A 19,093-nucleotide genomic window follows, 5' to 3' on the forward strand; every position below is an offset into this window, starting at 1 on the left:
AGAAACTTTTAAAATTATCAGTGTTACTTAACTATATTGTCTATGTGTTATATACAAAAACCTTCCTCTCAAATCACTCTATCTATTAAAAAAAACCGCATCAAAATCCGTTACGTAGTTTCAAAGATTTAAGCGTACAAAGGGACATAGGGACAAAGAAAGCGACTTTGTTTTATACTATGTAAAGATGAAGATTATTCGGTGTTACTGTTATAATTAACACCGAATAATATCCTACAAATAAAGTCGTTTTAGTACTAAGTAATTAACTCTTTAGCAATTTGTAATTAATCCAATATCCGTATCTGTAACTATCCTAAACAGTCGGAAAATCTATACTAATATTATAAACGCGAAAGTAAAACTGTCTGTTACCTCTAGATTACATTTGTCATGAAGATAGTTTGAATCCTGTGAAGGACAAAGGTTAGATTTTATCGAGGGAAAGTTCGGGAATCAATCGTTTCTTTTAAGTAACGAATATAAAAACTCATTATAATTTAATTTTTCACTAACTTAAACAATGTTTTATTTTTGACCAATCAGGTTAATTTATACTAATATTATAAATGAGAAAGTACGTTTATACGGTCAGATCACTAACAGAATGAAGAATGCTTGATGAAGGTATGAAGCAAGCTATAACCCCCAGAGATGGCATACGCTGCTATTTATAACAAACACTTAACTCCTAAAATACGAGCGAAGCTGCGGTCGACAACTAGTACTACAAAATTAGCGCAAGTGAAACTACGGGTTCAGGTAGTCCGAAATCATTTCGTATCCGTAACCGTATCTGAAACCGGTCTAGTATTCTCATATATCCGTATCCGTATTCGTATGTGAAAATTCATATCCATAAAACGCCTGTTCTAGACGTACTAGTATTATATCCGAGGTTTGTTTCAGTAAGTGGTTAAATGAAACGATAATTATTTTACATAGCAATAGACATCAAAGATATTCTATGAAAATTTTAACTATGACTAATATATATTTGTTTTATAGCTGTTTGTTAAACATACAATGTACCATCTGGTTAAATATTCTGTATTGTTGCGATGAGTATATATTGGGATAGTTTCAATTTTGATTTATAGTTTTTACGCTCCACCCGTGAAAATGGTCTCCCTCAAGCTGTTGATCGTGGTTGCCTTAGTAAGTATTTTCATTTTTATATTATTTATATTAAATAATATAAATTGTTGATTAGGCTGTCTGGGCAAGTAATACCCGCTAATTTATATCCTACCGCCAAACAGCAATAGCTAGTATCGTCGTGTTCCGTTTTGAAGTGCTCGGCGCATTATTGCGATGTAAGGAATGGTTAATATTTCTCACAGTGACTATTGTCTATTCAGTCATTTGCCTACAATTACATAAAAACTTAAAAAACGATTTAATATTTTATACATCTGTAATCCATTCGTTTATTTGCGTAGAAATATGTTAAATGAAATAAATATAATTTGCAACAAATTTTCATTTCATATTATATTACGCTACGAAGTATGTTTAGTTTCATTCGATTCAAAACAACGAATAAAAAAAGTCATAGTATATGTACAATTGTAAATATTTATTTACATAGCTCTATCGAAAATTGTTATCGGAATTTTAAAAATATTTCATACCTCTTTATTATTGAGACGCAATTGTTTTTTCTACCCGAAAACAAATATATCTTGGACGTCGTATCCAAAGTTTACGTAGATAAAATTGAACACAATTTTACTTTTTCTCAACTTAATCTCACTCAATGTAACTAAAGGCAGAAGTAACATAACATTTTAGTTCCCAAGGTTTTTTTACAGCGCCAATGCGCCGCCAATTCGGGAAAGTGAAACTTCTTTCGCTGATTGTTCGTTTGAGTTGCGCTAACTGTTTGACTTTTTTCTAGGTTGCTACTGTTGCTGGCACTCCCACCTTTAGACTGGGCCACAGCAAAAAACTTGGTTTTAAGGCGGTGAGTAAAATTTTACATTAAAAATATATTAAACAATATTCTCATATAACAATCGTAATAAATATTCATGAGTTAGTTTAATACATAATTATAGAATATCCATTACGAAATTTTCATTGGGATAATAGTTATTAATGTTTTGCAGAATAATTTCGTTATTTTAAACCTCTGAATATCGAGTATGAACTCCAGTGTGTAAAAGTGGTTAAGTGGAATAGCATTGCATTACAAACAAAGATATATTAATTACGAACTATTATGTAATGCATAAGGTCATTCAGGGATGTTATGTAGCTCCGCAACCGTAACAGAAATTATCGGATATCCGAAATGAAAATCTATCCGAAACCGTAACCGAATACGATAAGAAATGTATTTATTGTGATTTAAATTTTGCAGCGTGTTATAATTATAGAAACTAGCTAAAATTGTTTGTTTTTTCTAAAATTAAACCCAATACTAAATAATAGCCAAGAAATATAATTAAATGTAAAAACTTTGTGATTTTCTCTTTTGTAATATCTAAATAATCTAATATTCGTTACCCGAAACAATCGGATAATAGAATAATTTTGTATCCGTAACCGTATTTGAAACCGGTAAAATATTATTTACATATCCGTGACCATATCCAGATACGAAATAACATATTTATAACATACCTGGGGTGAATCTAAGGTTTGTTTACCTGTACTCACTTCACCATTAGAATTCTATTCCAAAAATATTTTAAATGACTATATTTTGAATTGAAAATTTGAATGATTTATTTCACAGGGTCTATCGATTTCTGCAAGGCTTGGCTCCATTTTCAAGGGTTTGAAACGTAAGTTTACATTCGTACAATGCAACATGCTTTTCAAAAACACAATTCTTAGGACCGAAACACAGTCCGGATAAACCGCCAAGCAAATAATCGCTACAATCTGTGTCCATAGATGACGCGATAGTAGGTTACCTTAGAATATTTGGTAATTTGAGGAATAATGAGGATGCGAAACACGACCAATCCCACTGGGGAAAACATGTCTGGACTGTTAAATTATCGTTCGTAAGGTATTTCCTTGTTCAAAAGCTGTCCCAATGGTCTCCAGTACTTTATAACTAGTTACTTAATTCAATTGGCAATTTATACTTTTTTAATTATTTTTAAATTAGTACGTATTTTTCCTATTAAGGTAATTAAACTTTGACTATAGTTCATCCCCTACCCCTAAGGACAGGATATTGCCAAAAGATAATTTCTAATGCCGATATATTATTTAATGATTTCCAAGTAACATGTTTTAAATAGGAAATTGATAATAGAAATTGTTGAACTTAACATACATATTACTCATCATACAATACAAAAGGTAGTAATTTGATAAGGCAACTGCTCTAAACTATAAATATCTAACACAAAATCTAGCCAGCGCGATTAACGAACACGACACATTTAATAAGAGCCATCTACTGGTTGTGTTGTAACATCAACAACTTTAGTATTTACAAAGTCAAACATATTTAATACTTATATAAAAATACTTGCTCACTTAAATTATTCTTTTTCCAGCGTCACCAAAAGTATGCGACTCCCAGTCTTTGAACTATCTTCTAAAACCAAGTAAGTTTTTGAGTAGAATAAAATATTATATATTAAATATATATTCCGGTTAAAAAATCTTGCCTGCTTGATTCAATAAACGAAATAATCGATGAGCGCCATCTATTGATTGTCATGCTAAGCTATTAATCAAATATTTTCTTTACAGGAAAACCAAACAACTTCAATGACGTCCTGACTCTCATGATTCGACGTAAGTTTAAATAAAAGATAAGAAAATTAAAATAGTTAATATAGTATTTAAATATCTAATTGCTTAAGAATAGGGTATTTGTATTCGTTCCTCGGTAGAATCTATATTCCGAACCAGTAGCTATACATTAGCTTAATACTGTAAAATGACGATTAAAATGATCTAATCTACTTAAATAAGTAATTTAATATCTATTTACAGTGTCACTTGGAGTTGGAGGCGTCATGGACAAACATTACGAAGGCTGTAAGTTTCTTCTCTTACTAATTCAATCTAAATTTGTTATATTTTGAGGGACACTTTTTTTCCACGAAGATCGTTCTCCTTAATAAAATTTGCCTAATTTATGATACAAGCGAGATGAACCTCATATATAAAATATTCACACACTAGAAGCAACGCTCCTCGTTAATTAATTAACCAAACTAAACTTAACAAATTTAATTTATTTTGTATTGTTTTGCTGTCTTTACTTTTAGTCATCTCACGCACACTATTACATCGTGTAAGCACAAACGTCTGTATGCGCGCTAACGCACGCTGAAAGATTTACGTGCGAGCGCTCATTAGCGAGAGAATAGAATTATAATAGTTTTTATTTTTTTATTTATCTTATAACAAGAGAACTTTGAGAAGGTTTATAATCCTGCACTAGGCGAGGTATTTGTTTCTATATTAAAATTCCGCAGATATTTTTAAGTTTGCCGATTCGTAAATTCAAATAATTTGTTAAAAAAAAAATAATTATAAATTAGGCATTTCATTCAACGATATGAATTATATGTTTAAAGATGATTACAGACTAATAAATATTACAAAAGCAGAGACATATTAAAATGCATTAACATGTCTCCAATTTTAAGACATTAAATTTGATTGAAGTTTTTTTCATGTATTCCAAATATTATTTATCGTATATTAATTGTATTTTTTTCATTACAGTGGGCTCACTCTCAGCGAGAAGTAAGTTATTTTTATATTCATAATATTTCAAATCATATTTTACACTTTTTACTATTCCTCATAAAAATAAACCTCAGCTTAATCGCAACTAAGTGCGAATTCTGCTTATTTACATGAGCTTCAAAACTACGAGCTACATACGATAGAACGACTTTAACAACGTTTCGAATCAATTGATATAAAGTGATCATACGTTTGTAGAATTGGCGCCCAAACTGGGACCATTTATATGCCCTAACGTAACAATATTATTGCTCAAAAATTTCTACTCTTGAGGAAAGATTTAGAGACTTCCAAAAAGACATATCCTATACACATGTGAAGGAATACTTTAACTTGCGATGATATCTCACGATGTTCTTAATTCCAAATTGAGAATATCAATATAAAATAGAAAGCATTTCTTTATGTTACTTTTATAATAATTTAACTAATTTAAAGATTATACGATGAAAGAAAGAAATAAAACTATACAGACTTGTGTACAATGGATATGTGGCACAGTAACCAGGTTGGCACTATTACCTCTCTGAACTGCTGGACTCGGCACTACCTAGTCTTCGAGCTGCGTAACCTGTTCTTGGATCATAAGAAGTGCCAACCCCAGAATTATACCTAGATGTGTTACATAAATCAGAATCTAGTACAGTGAGTGCAAAGTCGATCTGCAACTATTCCAGACAAAGTTTTCTGAGTGGATTTCAGAACAAAGAGTGTTATGTTATTTTAAATGTATCTTTCTCTCTTTCTAGTGGCCATTGCCCTCGCAAGGATAAGCGTCTGTCAACTGGGAGCGAAAAGTGAGTTTGTTTTTATTTTATAAAAAAACTAGCTGTGCCCGCGACTTCGTTCGCGTAGTTGTCGGAAACACTATCATGATTATCGTTTGATTGCTCACGTTGGTTTTTGTTATTATAATCGTCAATAAGATTTAATAATATGTTTTACAGTACTTTAGCGTAGATTATATTTTTAGTTTTATTTTCTTGTGGTAGAAGAACATACTGATTTTGCCCGCAACCCGATCTTGACAACGCGACATATAGTTGGCCGTGTGAAAAGCAGTCTTGACGTAAATCGATTCCTACGTGTTTAAATGTTTGGCCCTGTGATTTATTAATGGTTACGGCAAAAGATAACTTAATGGGAAATTGAATTCTTTTAAAATTAAAAGGTAAATCATTTGGAATCATTGGGATGCGAGGTATAAGCACTGTTTGACCAACTGCCGGACCAGCCAAAACTGTTGCAACGATCACGTTATTGCGAAGGAATTTTACTTGAAGGCGGGTCCCGTTACATAAATTTGGTGGTTTAAGATTTCTGAGTAAAATTATCGCAGCACCTATTTTTAACTTCAGGGAATGTGGTGGAAGGCCGCTCGGGTTTAAATAATTGAGAAACTCTTGTGGGTAATGGACAGCATCTTCTTGATCCATTACATTATCAATAGATGTGTAGGTAGTTATATCGCCTGGAAGTTTGGTTAAAATTAGGTCGTTAATTTCGTCAACGCTACTATTTCTCGCCGCCAATATTGCCCTTTGACACATCCATTGGTAATCTTTATTTTCTATTTCGACGATATTAGGGTAAACTTTTGATATTAAATCCTCTATGCTAGTCACTTTTTCTCCTAAATCGCGATCAATTTCAATTTTATTTTCAGAATGAGGTACTTTTCCATCTCCTATTAAAAGTAACTTTGAAGGAAAATTTGTACTTCCTCCCCCCAAATGTGCTCTCATATTCGTAGATAGTTTTAAGGTATGGACAAATTTCCATAACGGTGAACTTTTAAGGCAAGACCTTACAATGTCTGCTCTAGTTCCTCTTAAAATTACCGGTAAAGTTTGTCTAAATAAATTACCAACATCTGTGTTTTTATTGCTTATTGTTATACGGTCAATTATGACAACCCTTTTCTTAAACATAAAAGAAATATTGTACAATAGTGTACGATTGCGAATATTTTTTTTGTTAACAATTCGATGCAGGTGTATCGACATCTGGATGTAAGACAAAAGAAAAAGTCAATTGTAAATAAATAAATCACAAACAAAATTCATACTCTGCCAAAACAAACAAAACGTTCAACAGGAAATGTAATAGTAAATCCGAATGACTTTTCTTTGTCTTGGATTAGGAGAAAAGTTCATGAATTGTAATACCTGACGGTAGACATGTTTGCTTAAACACTCAATTTTGATTCCAATTTTCTGTCATTATATAGGACCACTATGTACGTATAGGGTTTAAAAAAACATCAAGAAGAAGTGTATTTATCGATAGACCAGATTTACAAATTTGGAGTATATCATATATTTACAAACCTACCTTGGCTGACACCGCCTCCAAAAATAACAATAATTTTAACTATAATATATTATCGTAATAACTTTGCTGACTTTTAAATAGTCTAAATATTTTTAATTTCATTTTACATAGTATAAATCTAAAAAATATTGTGATCATTGTTTGTTATTCATAGGTTTGTGTTAAGTTAGATTTAAAGTGGGTAGGTACATACTTATCTCCTTGCGTGGAAACACAGAACGTACCTACATATTGGTAAGTAGAATAAGTTACTTGATTATTAAGTTGTAGAATAATAAGCAATTATTTTTTACTTTTTAGAGCATATTATTTATTTTCTCTTTTGCAGTCGGTTTTTTTTTGTCAAAATTTTTGTTTCTAAAAGATTCGGCCGAGTATCGCTAACGTGCTCCTTAGAATTGTTCCGTTCCCTTCCGTACCGTTACTTTGTCATGGATCCTATGCTCAGAACCTTACCAAACTTTCACCATAGTACCCTTGAAGTATATCCTTTATAATAAAAAAAGAATCATTAAAATTGGTTGGCACAATTTTCAGTTATTCACCTATTTATCGCGCACATACATAATGCACATTTAAGACTTATATCGTTTTCATAAGGATACAATCATCGTAACAGGATAAAATTAAAATGGGGCCCCACGGGAAGCACTACCTTTCAAACAAAAAAAAAATTATCAAAATCCAGTGAAAAGTTATGAGGTAACAGACATATAAAAAAAAAAATACAGACGAATTGATAACCTCCTCCTTTTTGAAGTCGGTTGAAAACAAACAATATTAACTTAAACGTAATAAGATAAACAAACCGAACAATAAGAAGTTTAGATTGTTTCTCCTTTGGTGTTATTATTTCATAAGGTGATTATAGTACAACCGTGTTGAATATGCTTGAACGTAATAGAAATTACTTGAAATATTGAACTACTAATTTATTTGTGTAGTCATTTTAAACGATATTCACCTATTTGCTTATTTGCATAATTTATTTTCTCAGTGATGATTAATCTGCATCGGTGAAAGTATCGCTCGCCATTTTGAACTTTTTTACGTGTGTAATGTAATTTTTATACCTTATTTATACCGTGAAACGTTTGAATTGTTTACTTGCAAAGTACGAAGGAATGTTCATTGAAATTTTATCTTATATCGTAAGTTAAAACTACAGCAGATTATGATTTAAATGTAACCGATTTTAAACGATAAAAAATAATGAGCAAATAAGCTGATAACAAAACCTAATTTTGATAAATAATTTAACTATTAAGAATGTTAATTTTTTTAAGTCGTTATGTGCATTGCTACTTCGCAGAACTACACCCGCGGGTGAGAGTGGCGAGCGCGGCGGCGGGGCTGACCCGCCTCCCCCTCATCCGCCGCCGCGCCCCGCCTGCTAGCACACTCTTAACAAATAGACATATAGTGTCACGGACTTTTTTTTTATTATTAAAAGAGGAATATATCTTTCATACACATTTTTTGAGTAACTTTAAACGTTTATGCTGCGCACGCATCGAAAGTCCATAAATGTGAATAATTTTCCCCGTTTTTGCAACATTTCTCACTGTCGCTGCGCTCCTATTGGTCGCAGCGTAATGTTATATAGCCTAAAACCTTCCTCTATAATTGGACTATTCAACAAAAAAAGAATTTTTCAAATCGGACCAGTAGTTCCTGAGATTAGCGCGTTTAAACAAACAAACAAACAAACTCTTCCGCTTTATATATTAGTATAGATGTAAAATTGAATGTATAAACTATTGTTAAACTGTCAACAGTTTTTTGAAGTTTCACTTCTTTTTTAGTAGTGATAAAAAAGATGAAATAACATTAATCATAATAACAATTTTATTGTAATTAATTATCTTTTTTTTCCAGAACACTCTAAATCCCACTTCTGTACGAGGGACTTCCTGGAATTCGGAGTGAAGGGTAGTGCTCATAAAGTTGACGACGTTTTTGCCAGATTCAAAGTAAACAAGGCTACAGAACAAGTCAATAACTTAATCAACAAGTACACCAACAATAAGGGTGAGTAGAATTCAACTGATCGATCACTAGCTGAGATTTTTTCAGCGTTAAACTAAACCGCTCCTGTTGTCCGTAAAGTGCAATCCCATTGGTCATTGCGTGTGACCGTCATTGGTCAAATCATTTCTTAGAATCGTTTTACATGCCGGATTCTTCTTGCTAACCTCTAGTCGTGAGTATCGACCAATGCGGTGCGAGTATTTGGTTCTTTCTCGAATCTTCCTTTATAATGTACTCACTCATGAAAAAAATGTATATTCAATTGAAGGAGACAATAGGAGTATAATTAATTGTTTGAATACAGACTTGATCTTAAAGATAAGGAAGATATATCATTAAGCGTCTCTATAATATATCTCAATACAAATAAAAGTATCTTTTACATTATAATTAATGTGACTTTTTTTTCAGGAATCGGCTCCGTCAACGGTACTGTCAGAGTATACTTCCAAGTTTGTCTTAACTTGGCCGCATTACTTGACAGTGAGTACTATTCATTGAAATACTTTAGAAAACGACTTGCAGAGAGCGAGTTCCAATTTTAAATAATAAATGGCGTTATTAGTAAGATAAATCACGCTAATAAATTGTTAACTGGAAAAGTAAATGAAGAAAATATTAATAATAATAATAATTTTAAACTACACCGACATTGCCAAGTCTTCTACTTCCTAACGTCTCTGGTCTACATAATTATTACATCTATATAGTAAAAAAACATGAAGTTTATTCCATAAACAATTACTTCTTCTAGTATCTAGCTAAACTCATTTTCAAAAAACAAAAGAACTAGAGCTCTCCTTTTCTGTCCTGAATTTCAGGACTCTAGCCTCCTATGGACTCTAAGGAGATCAATAGGGCCAGCAATATTAAGGATTACTACTAATAAAAGCGGCCCACCCCATTGACCAGACTTACTAAAAGTGGGATCTCAAAAGAAACACCATTTAGAATTAAAATTAATGGACATTCGAAGTTCATCATGGATGAGATTTCAAAGCGGAGTGTACTGCTCATCCCTCGCCTTGTTACGCGTTAAGTCGGCAAATATAACCATTTTAGAGCATAATCTATGCCAGAATTTTTTGCTATGGGCCACCCCGAAAAGTCCATCATTTCTCTCAACTTTTCGCTCAATTCGTATAAGTTCTTTTTTGTGGCAAAATTTGTCGTCTAATTGTAAGTTATATATCTGTAGGCAATACATACATAACATAAACAGCCTGTAAATTTCCCACTGCTGGGCTAAGTCTGTAGGCAATGGTAACCACCAATGCCTACAGACATTGGTGCCTTATGAAATTTTAACCTTTGATTCTTTCTTTTCTTACGCCATCAACCTTGAGTTGTTATGTCCCGTGCGTATAGTTTCACACTTCGAACCGGAACACAATAATATTAAGTATTACCGTTTGGCGAGAATATATGATAATATAATGCTGAGTGGGTGGAATCTACCACTCTTTAATGGACTTTTTAGGCGTATAACAACTACTAACGCCATTTATAATTAAACTTTGGTTAACTTTTAAAAATATTTTATGTACATATTCTATGATTATAATTGTAAATCTTTTTATTTTCAGATAGAGCCAAACTGAGCATCAATCTCTTCAGTGCACTGTTCGTTCAAAGTAAGGAATTATGATTATTTGTATTTCAATGATGACTATGACAATTTTCATCTATACTAATATTATAAACCTATGACGCCCCGAATACTCTGGCGAAAACTACTTTTTATATATACAGCCAAGAATGGGCCATCTATAAGGAATCATATTCTTAATAACCTACCTCAAGCTACTGATTTCAAATCCCAAATCGTGCCGAAAATATCTTCTCTCAATAAATATTCAACAGCAGTGAGAAGTTAAGATGTCGAACACTTTCCTAACTCCTTATTTGTTTGTTCATGACTATAGACAATTTTGGTTTCTTTAAATAAAACTAATTATTTAAAATAAATATCTTTTGCAAATGTATTAATGATTAATTTCTTTTCAGTTTCTGTCGCAATTGGAGCGATTGGAAACGGATACCAAAATTCACGTAAGTAACATCCTAACCTGGACCAGATTAAGGGGAGGTCTATAGCCCTGGGGCGTCCATGATTAAGTGGCTTACTCAATATGATATATTATAGATATCACATGGTACATTTTCAAAATATTTTAAATTTCACATTTTTTATTACTTATGATAAAAAATCATTAGGTACCTCTGCGTTGTGCTTGCCCCGGGGACTACAAGTTTTATATCCGGCCCTGGTCCTAAGTAATATTATAAATTCGAGGGGTTACGATTTCACGTCGTAACTGTTTAACCGACAGATCAGTCAGTCTCCAAATTGTGTAAAGAAAAGTCAGTAAAACATTTATTTTAGAAAAGTGAGAAATAATTACAACAATTTTAATTATCATTCAGTTTTAATTTAAAAAATAAATAAATAGCATAATCGTAGATAAATTAACCCTTGAAACTTTTAAATTCGTATTTGTACACATTTTATGAGTACTTTCAATTAACACGTCTTTTGCGAAGCATTAATACAGTACGGAGAAATAGTACAAGTTTTACATAACAATAAAACTTGTATTATTGAGCAGAGACGACGCACAGCATCCGTGAGAGAGTGCGTTGTCTACTTCCCTTTCCGGTTTCTTATTTTTGAATGGGGATATGACGTCACGTCCGTCCCACTCCATTTGTTAGGTCCCAGGGGGGCAGCTTGCCATTTTCCTTTCATAGCGTAGTTACTTCTCTTAGCGTTAACATCAATTTTTGCTCAGTGTGTAAAGTTGTGTTCTTTTTGTAATTAATTCGGTGTTTTAGATGCAATGGCATTGTAACCGCAAAGAAATGTTTGCCATAATAGCAGCTATAAGACATTTCAGGTTACAAATACAAGGGCGTCATCTGATTTTACAGTCAGACAATCGAATGGTTATCTCATATATTCAAAAAGAAGGCGGCACACGATCGACAGCTCTTCTCAACCAAACATACCAGCTTCTAAACCGGGAAGGGCTGCCAGCTATTAAAAAAGTCGTTAAATTTGTAATACTCTACATAAAGCATATAAAAATAAAAATTAATTAGATAAAAATAAAAATTAAATTACCTTTGTAGGAGTCTTTATAACGAGTCATTAAACCCGTACAGAGTAAAACGATTTAAAAGTTTGGTCTGAGAGTATTTACGTCAATTATTCTAAAAAAATCAAATCAAATCTCGACAACGAATAAATATTTTTTTAATTTAAAATTAATTATTACTTTTTTATTTTCAGTTGGCAGTAAACTATCAATCAACATTATTAGAACCTGTCATCCGTTTATCGTCGGTCAAGGTTTCCCTGGTAAGTGTCACTTTAACGCAAAAAAAACTTCACATTTAAATAAAAAAACCAAAATATTAATACACACGTACGTTTCAGGAATTCTTGATAAAATCGATACGGTCAAGAAGACTATTGTCGTTTGTAACGGCAAAGGCGGCCCCGTGAGAGGACCTAACGCTGACAAACCTGTTGATGGTCAAGGCAACGACGACTCAAATAGCTCTTGGGACGACTCAGACGAGGGTAATGATTCCGATTCTGGTTCTAACTCAAATGACGATAAAGGCAAAGGAAAAGATTCAGGCAAAGGACAAGACTCAGGCAAAGGAAAAGACTCAGGCAAAGGACAAGACTCAGGCAAAGGACAAGACTCAGGCAAAGGAAAAGACTCAGGCAAAGGAAAAGACTCAGGCAAAGGACAAGACTCAGGCAAAGGAAAAGACTCAGACAAAGGAAAAGACTCAGACAAAGGAAAAGACTCAGACAAAGGACAAGACTCAGGCAAAGGAAAAGACTCAGGCAAAGGACAAGGCTCAGGCAACGGACAAGGCTCCGGCAACGGACAAGGCTCAGGCAACGGACAAGGCTCAGGCAACGGACAAGGCTCCGGCAACGGACAAGGCTCCGGCAACGGACAAGGCTCCGGCAACGGACAAGGCTCCGGCAACGGACAAGGCTCCGGCAACGGACAAGGCTCCGGCAACGGACAAGGCTCAGGCAACGGACAAGGCTCAGGCAACGGACAAGGCTCAGGCAACGGACAAGGCTCCGGCAACGGACAAGGCTCAGGCAACGGACAAGGCTCAGGCAACGGACAAGGCTCCGGCAACGGACAAGGCTCAGGCAACGGACAAGGCTCAGGCAACGGACAAGGCTCAGGCAACGGACAAGGCTCAGGCAACGGACAAGGCTCAGGCAACGGACAAGGCTCAGGCAACGGACAAGGCTCAGGCAACGGACAAGGCTCAGGCAACGGACAAGGCGCAGGCAGCGGACAAGGCTCAGGCAGCGGACAAGGCTCAGGTGACGGAAAAGGCTCAGGCGATGGACAAGGTGCAGGCAATGGTCAAGGCTCAGGCAGCGGACAAGGCTCAGGCAGTGGACAAGGATCAGGCAACGGAGAAGGCTCAGGCAACGGACAAGGCTCAGGCAACGGACAAGGCTCAGGCAGCGGACAAGGCTCAGGTGACGGAAAAGGCTCAGGCGATGGACAAGGCGCAGGCGATGGTCAAGGCTCAGGCAGCGGACAAGGCTCAGGCAGTGGACAAGGCTCAGGCAACGGACAAGGCTCAGGCAACGGACAAGGCTCAGGCAGCGGACAAGGCTCAGGCAACGGACAAGGCTCAGGTGACGGACAAGGCTCAGGCGACGGACAAGGCTCAGGCAGCGGACAAGGCTCAGGCAATGGACAAGGCTCAGGCAACGGACAAGGCTCAGGCAGCGGACAAGGCTCAGGCAGCGGACAAGGCTCAGGCAGCGGACAAGGCTCAGGCAGCGGACAAGGCTCAGCCAATGTACAAGGCTCAGTCAACGGAGGTTGCTCAGGCAAGGTAGTAAGCTCATACAAGATAAGCAGCCACTAACCTTAAGTCACAGCCACTAAACTTAGCACTCATTCGTCATCTAATATAAAGTTCATTCCACGAAACGTACTCCTCGGGAACTAAATACTCGCACCTCATTAGTCGATATGCGCGGCTAGAGATAAGCGAAAAGAATACGGCATGTAAGAAGATTAAGAAATGATTACGTCACTCGCATTAACCAATAAATGCATAAGAACAATTTCTTTTGGGATCTCGTATCATGGTATGGACTTATTGGACTACGAAATAGCAATAGCATTGATTATTTGAATGGTGAGTGATGCAGTGTAACTACATGCACAGATGCCTTAACTTAATAAGTGGCGTGATGCGTATCGCGATTGCTTTGTACCACTTACCATGACTTGGCAATACCTTCCTTTCCCTGTAAAAAATTGATTGTTTAAATAAAAATTATTGATTAATGTATTGTTGTAAAAAATAAATTAATTACCTGAAATTAAATCATTTGGAATGGACTTCAGTTATGGTTTTTTATTAAAACGTCTTTTAACAATTAATATCCCATATACTAATAATCCAAGATACGATTCCTTTTGTGTACGGATAGTAAGTACACTTCTTAACGAGCCGTAGATCGAGACCTAGTCTTGGCTTGCTAGTTCCAGATCAGAAGACTACGTAATGGAAAATCAGATCACACTACAAATACTTAAATTTCTTAGCGAGTTCATCAATGTATTGATATTTAATAGTAATTTCGATTTCAATTTATTTGGTCTCAATTTTATTTAATACTAGCTGTTGCCCTAGCTATGCTCGCGAGGAATTTGAATATATTACAGAATAATTTAAAATATTACGTTAATTTAAGACATCTTTGTACATTTGTGGTTCGACTTTTTTTTGGCTAGAACCTCCAGACTACTCGTAGAGCTCACTCTCGAACAGGCTATTTAGAACTGTTCATGCGAAAAACTTCTCTTAGGTCTACTTCGGCCATTTTAAAGATTTGACCTTGTGCTTTATTAATTGTCATGGCGAAGCAGACTTGACAGACTCTCTTGAACTTAAAGTGGTATTCAAATTTTATCAAGGGTATTCGTGGAATATACACTGTTTCTCCTTTAGTACATCCAGTGATAACTGTAGCCTCTAGGACATTACGATGGAGTACCTTTACTATTAGTCTGGTGCCGTTGTATAAATTTGGAGGTTTTAAATTCCTCAGTGACATTATTGGCGCGCCAATTTTCTAACTTGAAAAATGTCGGACTTCAAGACTGACCTATATACGAAATTTCAACCCTTATTTCAACCCTTTGGGGTAGTATCTAATACGTATCTAGTCATTTTTAATCAGTATCCCAAAAATAAAGTTTCAAGTTTCTAACTTAAAAAATTACGCACCATTTCATACAAACACTCGCTTAGGGATAGAATTTCCAAAATTTCTTCCTTAGTGGGTGTCTACTCAATAAAATGATCCTACTGGCCCTAACTTTAGTAGTTTACGTTCGGCGATGATGAATGAGTCAGTTAAGATGTGTTATAATTACATAGTATAAAACAAAGTCGCTCACTCTGTCTGTCCCAATGTATGCTTAGATATAAATATCCAAAATCGTTGTGTAATTTTTTAAAATTACACAACGACTTTGGATTTGGATTTTGGTATACGATACATAGATAAGCTAGTTAGGTTAACACTCTATTTATATTGCTTTGTAACAGCTTAGTGTCTTCAGAACTATTTAATTTTTAAATCATCAGCATGTATATAAAAGGCGTAGAAATTAAAAAAATCTGTGATAATCATAGTATGTGCACAAGAAGTAAGGATAAGCTTATAACGCCAAGTTTCCGACTCCGCAAAGTCAATAAATCATTCTTGAGGCAAGGAATCCGATTCTATAATTAAATTCCGCAGACATTTTTAACTTTGCCGTTTCATAGATTCAAGTCATTTGTAAAAAATACATTGGTAAAGAAGGCATATTATTCGATACAAGATTATATAGATGATAAAAAAGCACGGAGTTAGTGCTTATTGACTTCCAGGCAGCAGACATAACATACATATATAATTGTATTTAACTAACATGACTGTATTTTTACATGTTGAAAAAGAGTAACTACTGAGTTTCTTATCGGTTCTTCTCGGTAGAATCATACATTCCGAACCGGTGGTAGCGTTACTTTAAATAATTTGTTAAATGACGATTCAAAAGTGCTTGTAAAAGCCTACTTGAATAAAGTTTATTTTGATTTGATATAATTTGACTTTAATTTTTTTCCTTGTAAGAAGTTGTCGAAATTCCGGAAAAAATGGTAATCTGTTGGAGCAAGGTCCGAGGAATATGATGGTATAACATTCCAATTGTAGCTCATCTAACTTTGTGGTTGTTTGTTGTGCGGTGTGTGGTCTTGCTTTGTCGTGAAGCAGCAGCGATTGATCTGAATCTCGGTTGTTTAGCAGCTAGTTCTTCTTTTATGGTTTGCAGTTGCTGATAATAGATATCTGCCGTAATCAATTGGCCAGATTTTAGAAAGCTGTAGTGAACGATACCGGCGCTAGTCCACCAAACATTCACAAGTAACTTTTTCTGAGTTAATTTTCGTTTAGGGCAGGATTTGGCTGGGTCTCCAGGGTTCAGCCATTGCGACGAGCGTTTCTGATTATCGTACAGTATCCACTTTTCGTCACAAAGAATGATCCGATTTATAATCCCTTCATTACTGTGTCGGTTGAGCAAAGTAACACAGCAGTCGACGCTTGTTTGCAAGTTCGATTCACTCGATTCATGAGGTACCCATCGTTCAAGTTTTTTTTACTTTCCCGATTTTCTTCAAGGGGATTAATACAGTTTTATCACTTACCCCGAAGCCTGCAGCTATCTCTGAAGTGCTTTGTGATGGACCCGCTTCCACAATAGCCTTTAAATCTTCATTTTCCACTTTGGTCTACGGCCGTCCACGGGGTTGGTTCTGAAGGTCGACATTTCCAGAACGAAAACCTTGAAACCCAAAACGTACCGTGCTTTCTATTGCGACACCAGCGCCGTACACATTATTAATCCTTCGAGCTGTTTCTGCAGCACTGGTGCTACGGTAGAACTCGGACTCGTAAATATACCGATATTTCATGTTTTCCATTGTACGATAATAAGCCACGCCAAAGAAAAAAATATGTAGGGAAAAACAAATGAATGAGGGAGAAACAAGTATTCCGATACTAGCTGTGGCGGCTATCGGAATGTTCTCAAATCGTGGAGCGTATCTCTAATGAAACGAATGGTGTTTTTTGGCGGTTAACGCGCAAACTTGCGTCTTTTTGGAATTGAAATGGACTAGGTTTAGCCGGCCCAAGTTCGAGACTTTGTTTAACGAAGACTCGATTTCAGACACAAGTTTGTTCCGGTTTTCTTCGACGTTTTCCCGAGAAATATTAGCACGTCCGGTCTATGAGGTGTCAACGGTGCTATCGTCTGCATAGCAGTGAATGTTCCTGATTTGCAACAAGTCATTGATATGCAGAAGAAACAGAGTGGGTGATAGAACGCAGCCTTGTGGAACACCAGCATTGACGAATTTTTAGTCGGAGCATGCACCGTCGACAACGACCTTGATGCTCCGATCTGCCGAAAAGTTGGTTATCCAATTGCATAATTTCCCGGAAAGCCCATAGGAAGGAAGCTTCGAAAGAAGCGCTTTATGCCACACGCGATCGAAGGCCTTCACTATGTCCAGACTGGCTGCTAATGCCTCTCCCTTGCTCTCAACTGCTTCCACCCATTTATGAGTAAGGTAAACTAGAAGATCACCGGCGGAGCGGCCCCGACGGAAACCGTACTGGCGGTCACTAATTAGCTGGCACTCCTCTAGATACCGCAGGAGCTGGCAGTTTATAATGGACTCCATTACCTTGGAGAACAAGGGGGTGATGGCTATAGGCTTATAATTGAACGGGTCTGAGCTGTTACCCTTTTTAGGAATCGGATGCACCAAAGCACTCTTCCAGGAGATCGGACGACGCCTAATGCGTAGGATTGCCGGATTAGACGCGTTAAGACCAGTGCCAACTCGGGAGCACATGTCCGTAGCATGATTGGAGGGATGCCATCGGGTCCACTCGACTTATGAATGTCCAAGGAAATAAGTGCTTTACGAACTGAACAAAATGCACTTTGCCGGAATTTAACCTCCGGCATCGTGGTATCACATCGCGGGATTGTTGGTGCTGAATTTCCTTGGTCATCCAGAGTCGAATTCGACGCGAAGAGAGAGCCTAAAAGATCAGCTTTCTCCTTCGCGGTATGGGCTAATGACTCTGGATGAATGTCGGTAAAAATGGACGTAGGTTTTTACGAATAGTAGAAGAAGTAGAAGGTTAGTTTTTAACTTTTTAGTTTTTTTTTTTAGAACATTATTTTGACCTATCATCTCGTAGGGTTGGGCCAGCATTTGCAATGTAAGCAAAACATTTGATATTTATGCCATCACTTTGGAAACCTCTAAATTTATCAGTGTTTCTCTACTATATTGTTCATGTATTATACATATAAAACTTCCACTTGAATCAATCTATCTATTTAAAAAAAATCGCATCAAAATCCGTTGAGTAATTTTAAACATCTAAGCATATATTCTATTCAAATGGGAATAGGAAAGAATGTAAATAAACAACTTTGACCTTGAATTGACATGACATTTACGGTTTGAGATATCTTTATTAATATTTCTCACAAGAATAAAATTCACTTAGGAGAAAAATAAGGTACATTAAAATTTGTTTACATGACTAGCCTTAACAGAAACAGAGGGTAAAATTAAAAAGTTATTCATAACAGAACAACAAACATCACAGAGTGAGCGCAACTGGAAGTGTCTTTTTATTTTGAAGATTTTATTATTATATTATTATTTGTTTTGTTTTAAAATATGGAATTTTAAAAGTCTTTTATATGTAGACAAAGATTTAGCATGTTTTATATCTGTTGGGAGTTTATTGTACAACTGAGCACCTTGATACATTAAAGTTCTTTTTCCGTAATTAGTTCTTGGGGCGTATAGATTTATGTCATTTGCTCGTCGTAACATTTTTGTT

The 19,093-nt window shown here is 35.6% G+C and overlaps 2 protein-coding genes across 4 annotated transcripts in view; both read left to right on the forward strand.

Annotated features, from left to right (window-relative positions):
* Window positions 1-19,093, forward strand: part of LOC113392148 (zinc finger protein 175-like) — a 479,450-nt gene that overhangs the window by 7,429 nt on the left and 452,928 nt on the right. The window lies entirely within an intron of this gene.
* On the forward strand, window positions 1,111-14,164 carry LOC113392149 (fibroin heavy chain-like). 2 transcript variants are annotated; one of them, XM_064220185.1, is made up of 15 exons: window positions 1,111-1,158; window positions 1,901-1,966; window positions 2,744-2,792; window positions 3,522-3,572; window positions 3,721-3,765; window positions 3,967-4,011; window positions 4,708-4,728; window positions 5,481-5,528; window positions 8,944-9,096; window positions 9,508-9,579; window positions 10,683-10,730; window positions 11,104-11,148; window positions 12,389-12,457; window positions 12,536-13,462; window positions 13,553-14,164. In XM_064220185.1, the coding sequence occupies exons 1-15, from the start codon at window positions 1,123-1,125 to the stop codon at window positions 14,020-14,022; spliced, it is 2,145 nt and encodes a 714-aa protein (XP_064076255.1). In that variant the 5' UTR covers window positions 1,111-1,122; the 3' UTR covers window positions 14,023-14,164. The 2 variants fall into 2 exon arrangements, with proteins under 2 accessions (XP_064076255.1, XP_064076254.1); XM_064220184.1 differs by having other exon boundaries at window positions 12,536-14,164.

Source organism: Vanessa tameamea, chromosome 31, assembly GCF_037043105.1.
Source record: "Vanessa tameamea isolate UH-Manoa-2023 chromosome 31, ilVanTame1 primary haplotype, whole genome shotgun sequence".
NCBI lineage: Eukaryota > Metazoa > Arthropoda > Insecta > Lepidoptera > Nymphalidae > Vanessa > Vanessa tameamea.

What these genes read in the sequence shown, in the direction of transcription:
- LOC113392149 (XM_064220184.1), top strand. Translation starts at nt 1,123, where the DNA reads ATGGTCTCCCTCAAGCTGTTGATCGTGGTTGCCTTA. An exon ending in GAACTATCTTCTAAAACCAA is followed by an intron (nt 3,573 to 3,720) that starts GTAAGTTTTTGA and finishes TTTTCTTTACAG; the next exon opens with GAAAACCAAACAACTTCAAT. An exon ending in GGGCTCACTCTCAGCGAGAA is followed by an intron (nt 4,729 to 5,480) that starts GTAAGTTATTTT and finishes CTCTCTTTCTAG; the next exon opens with TGGCCATTGCCCTCGCAAGG.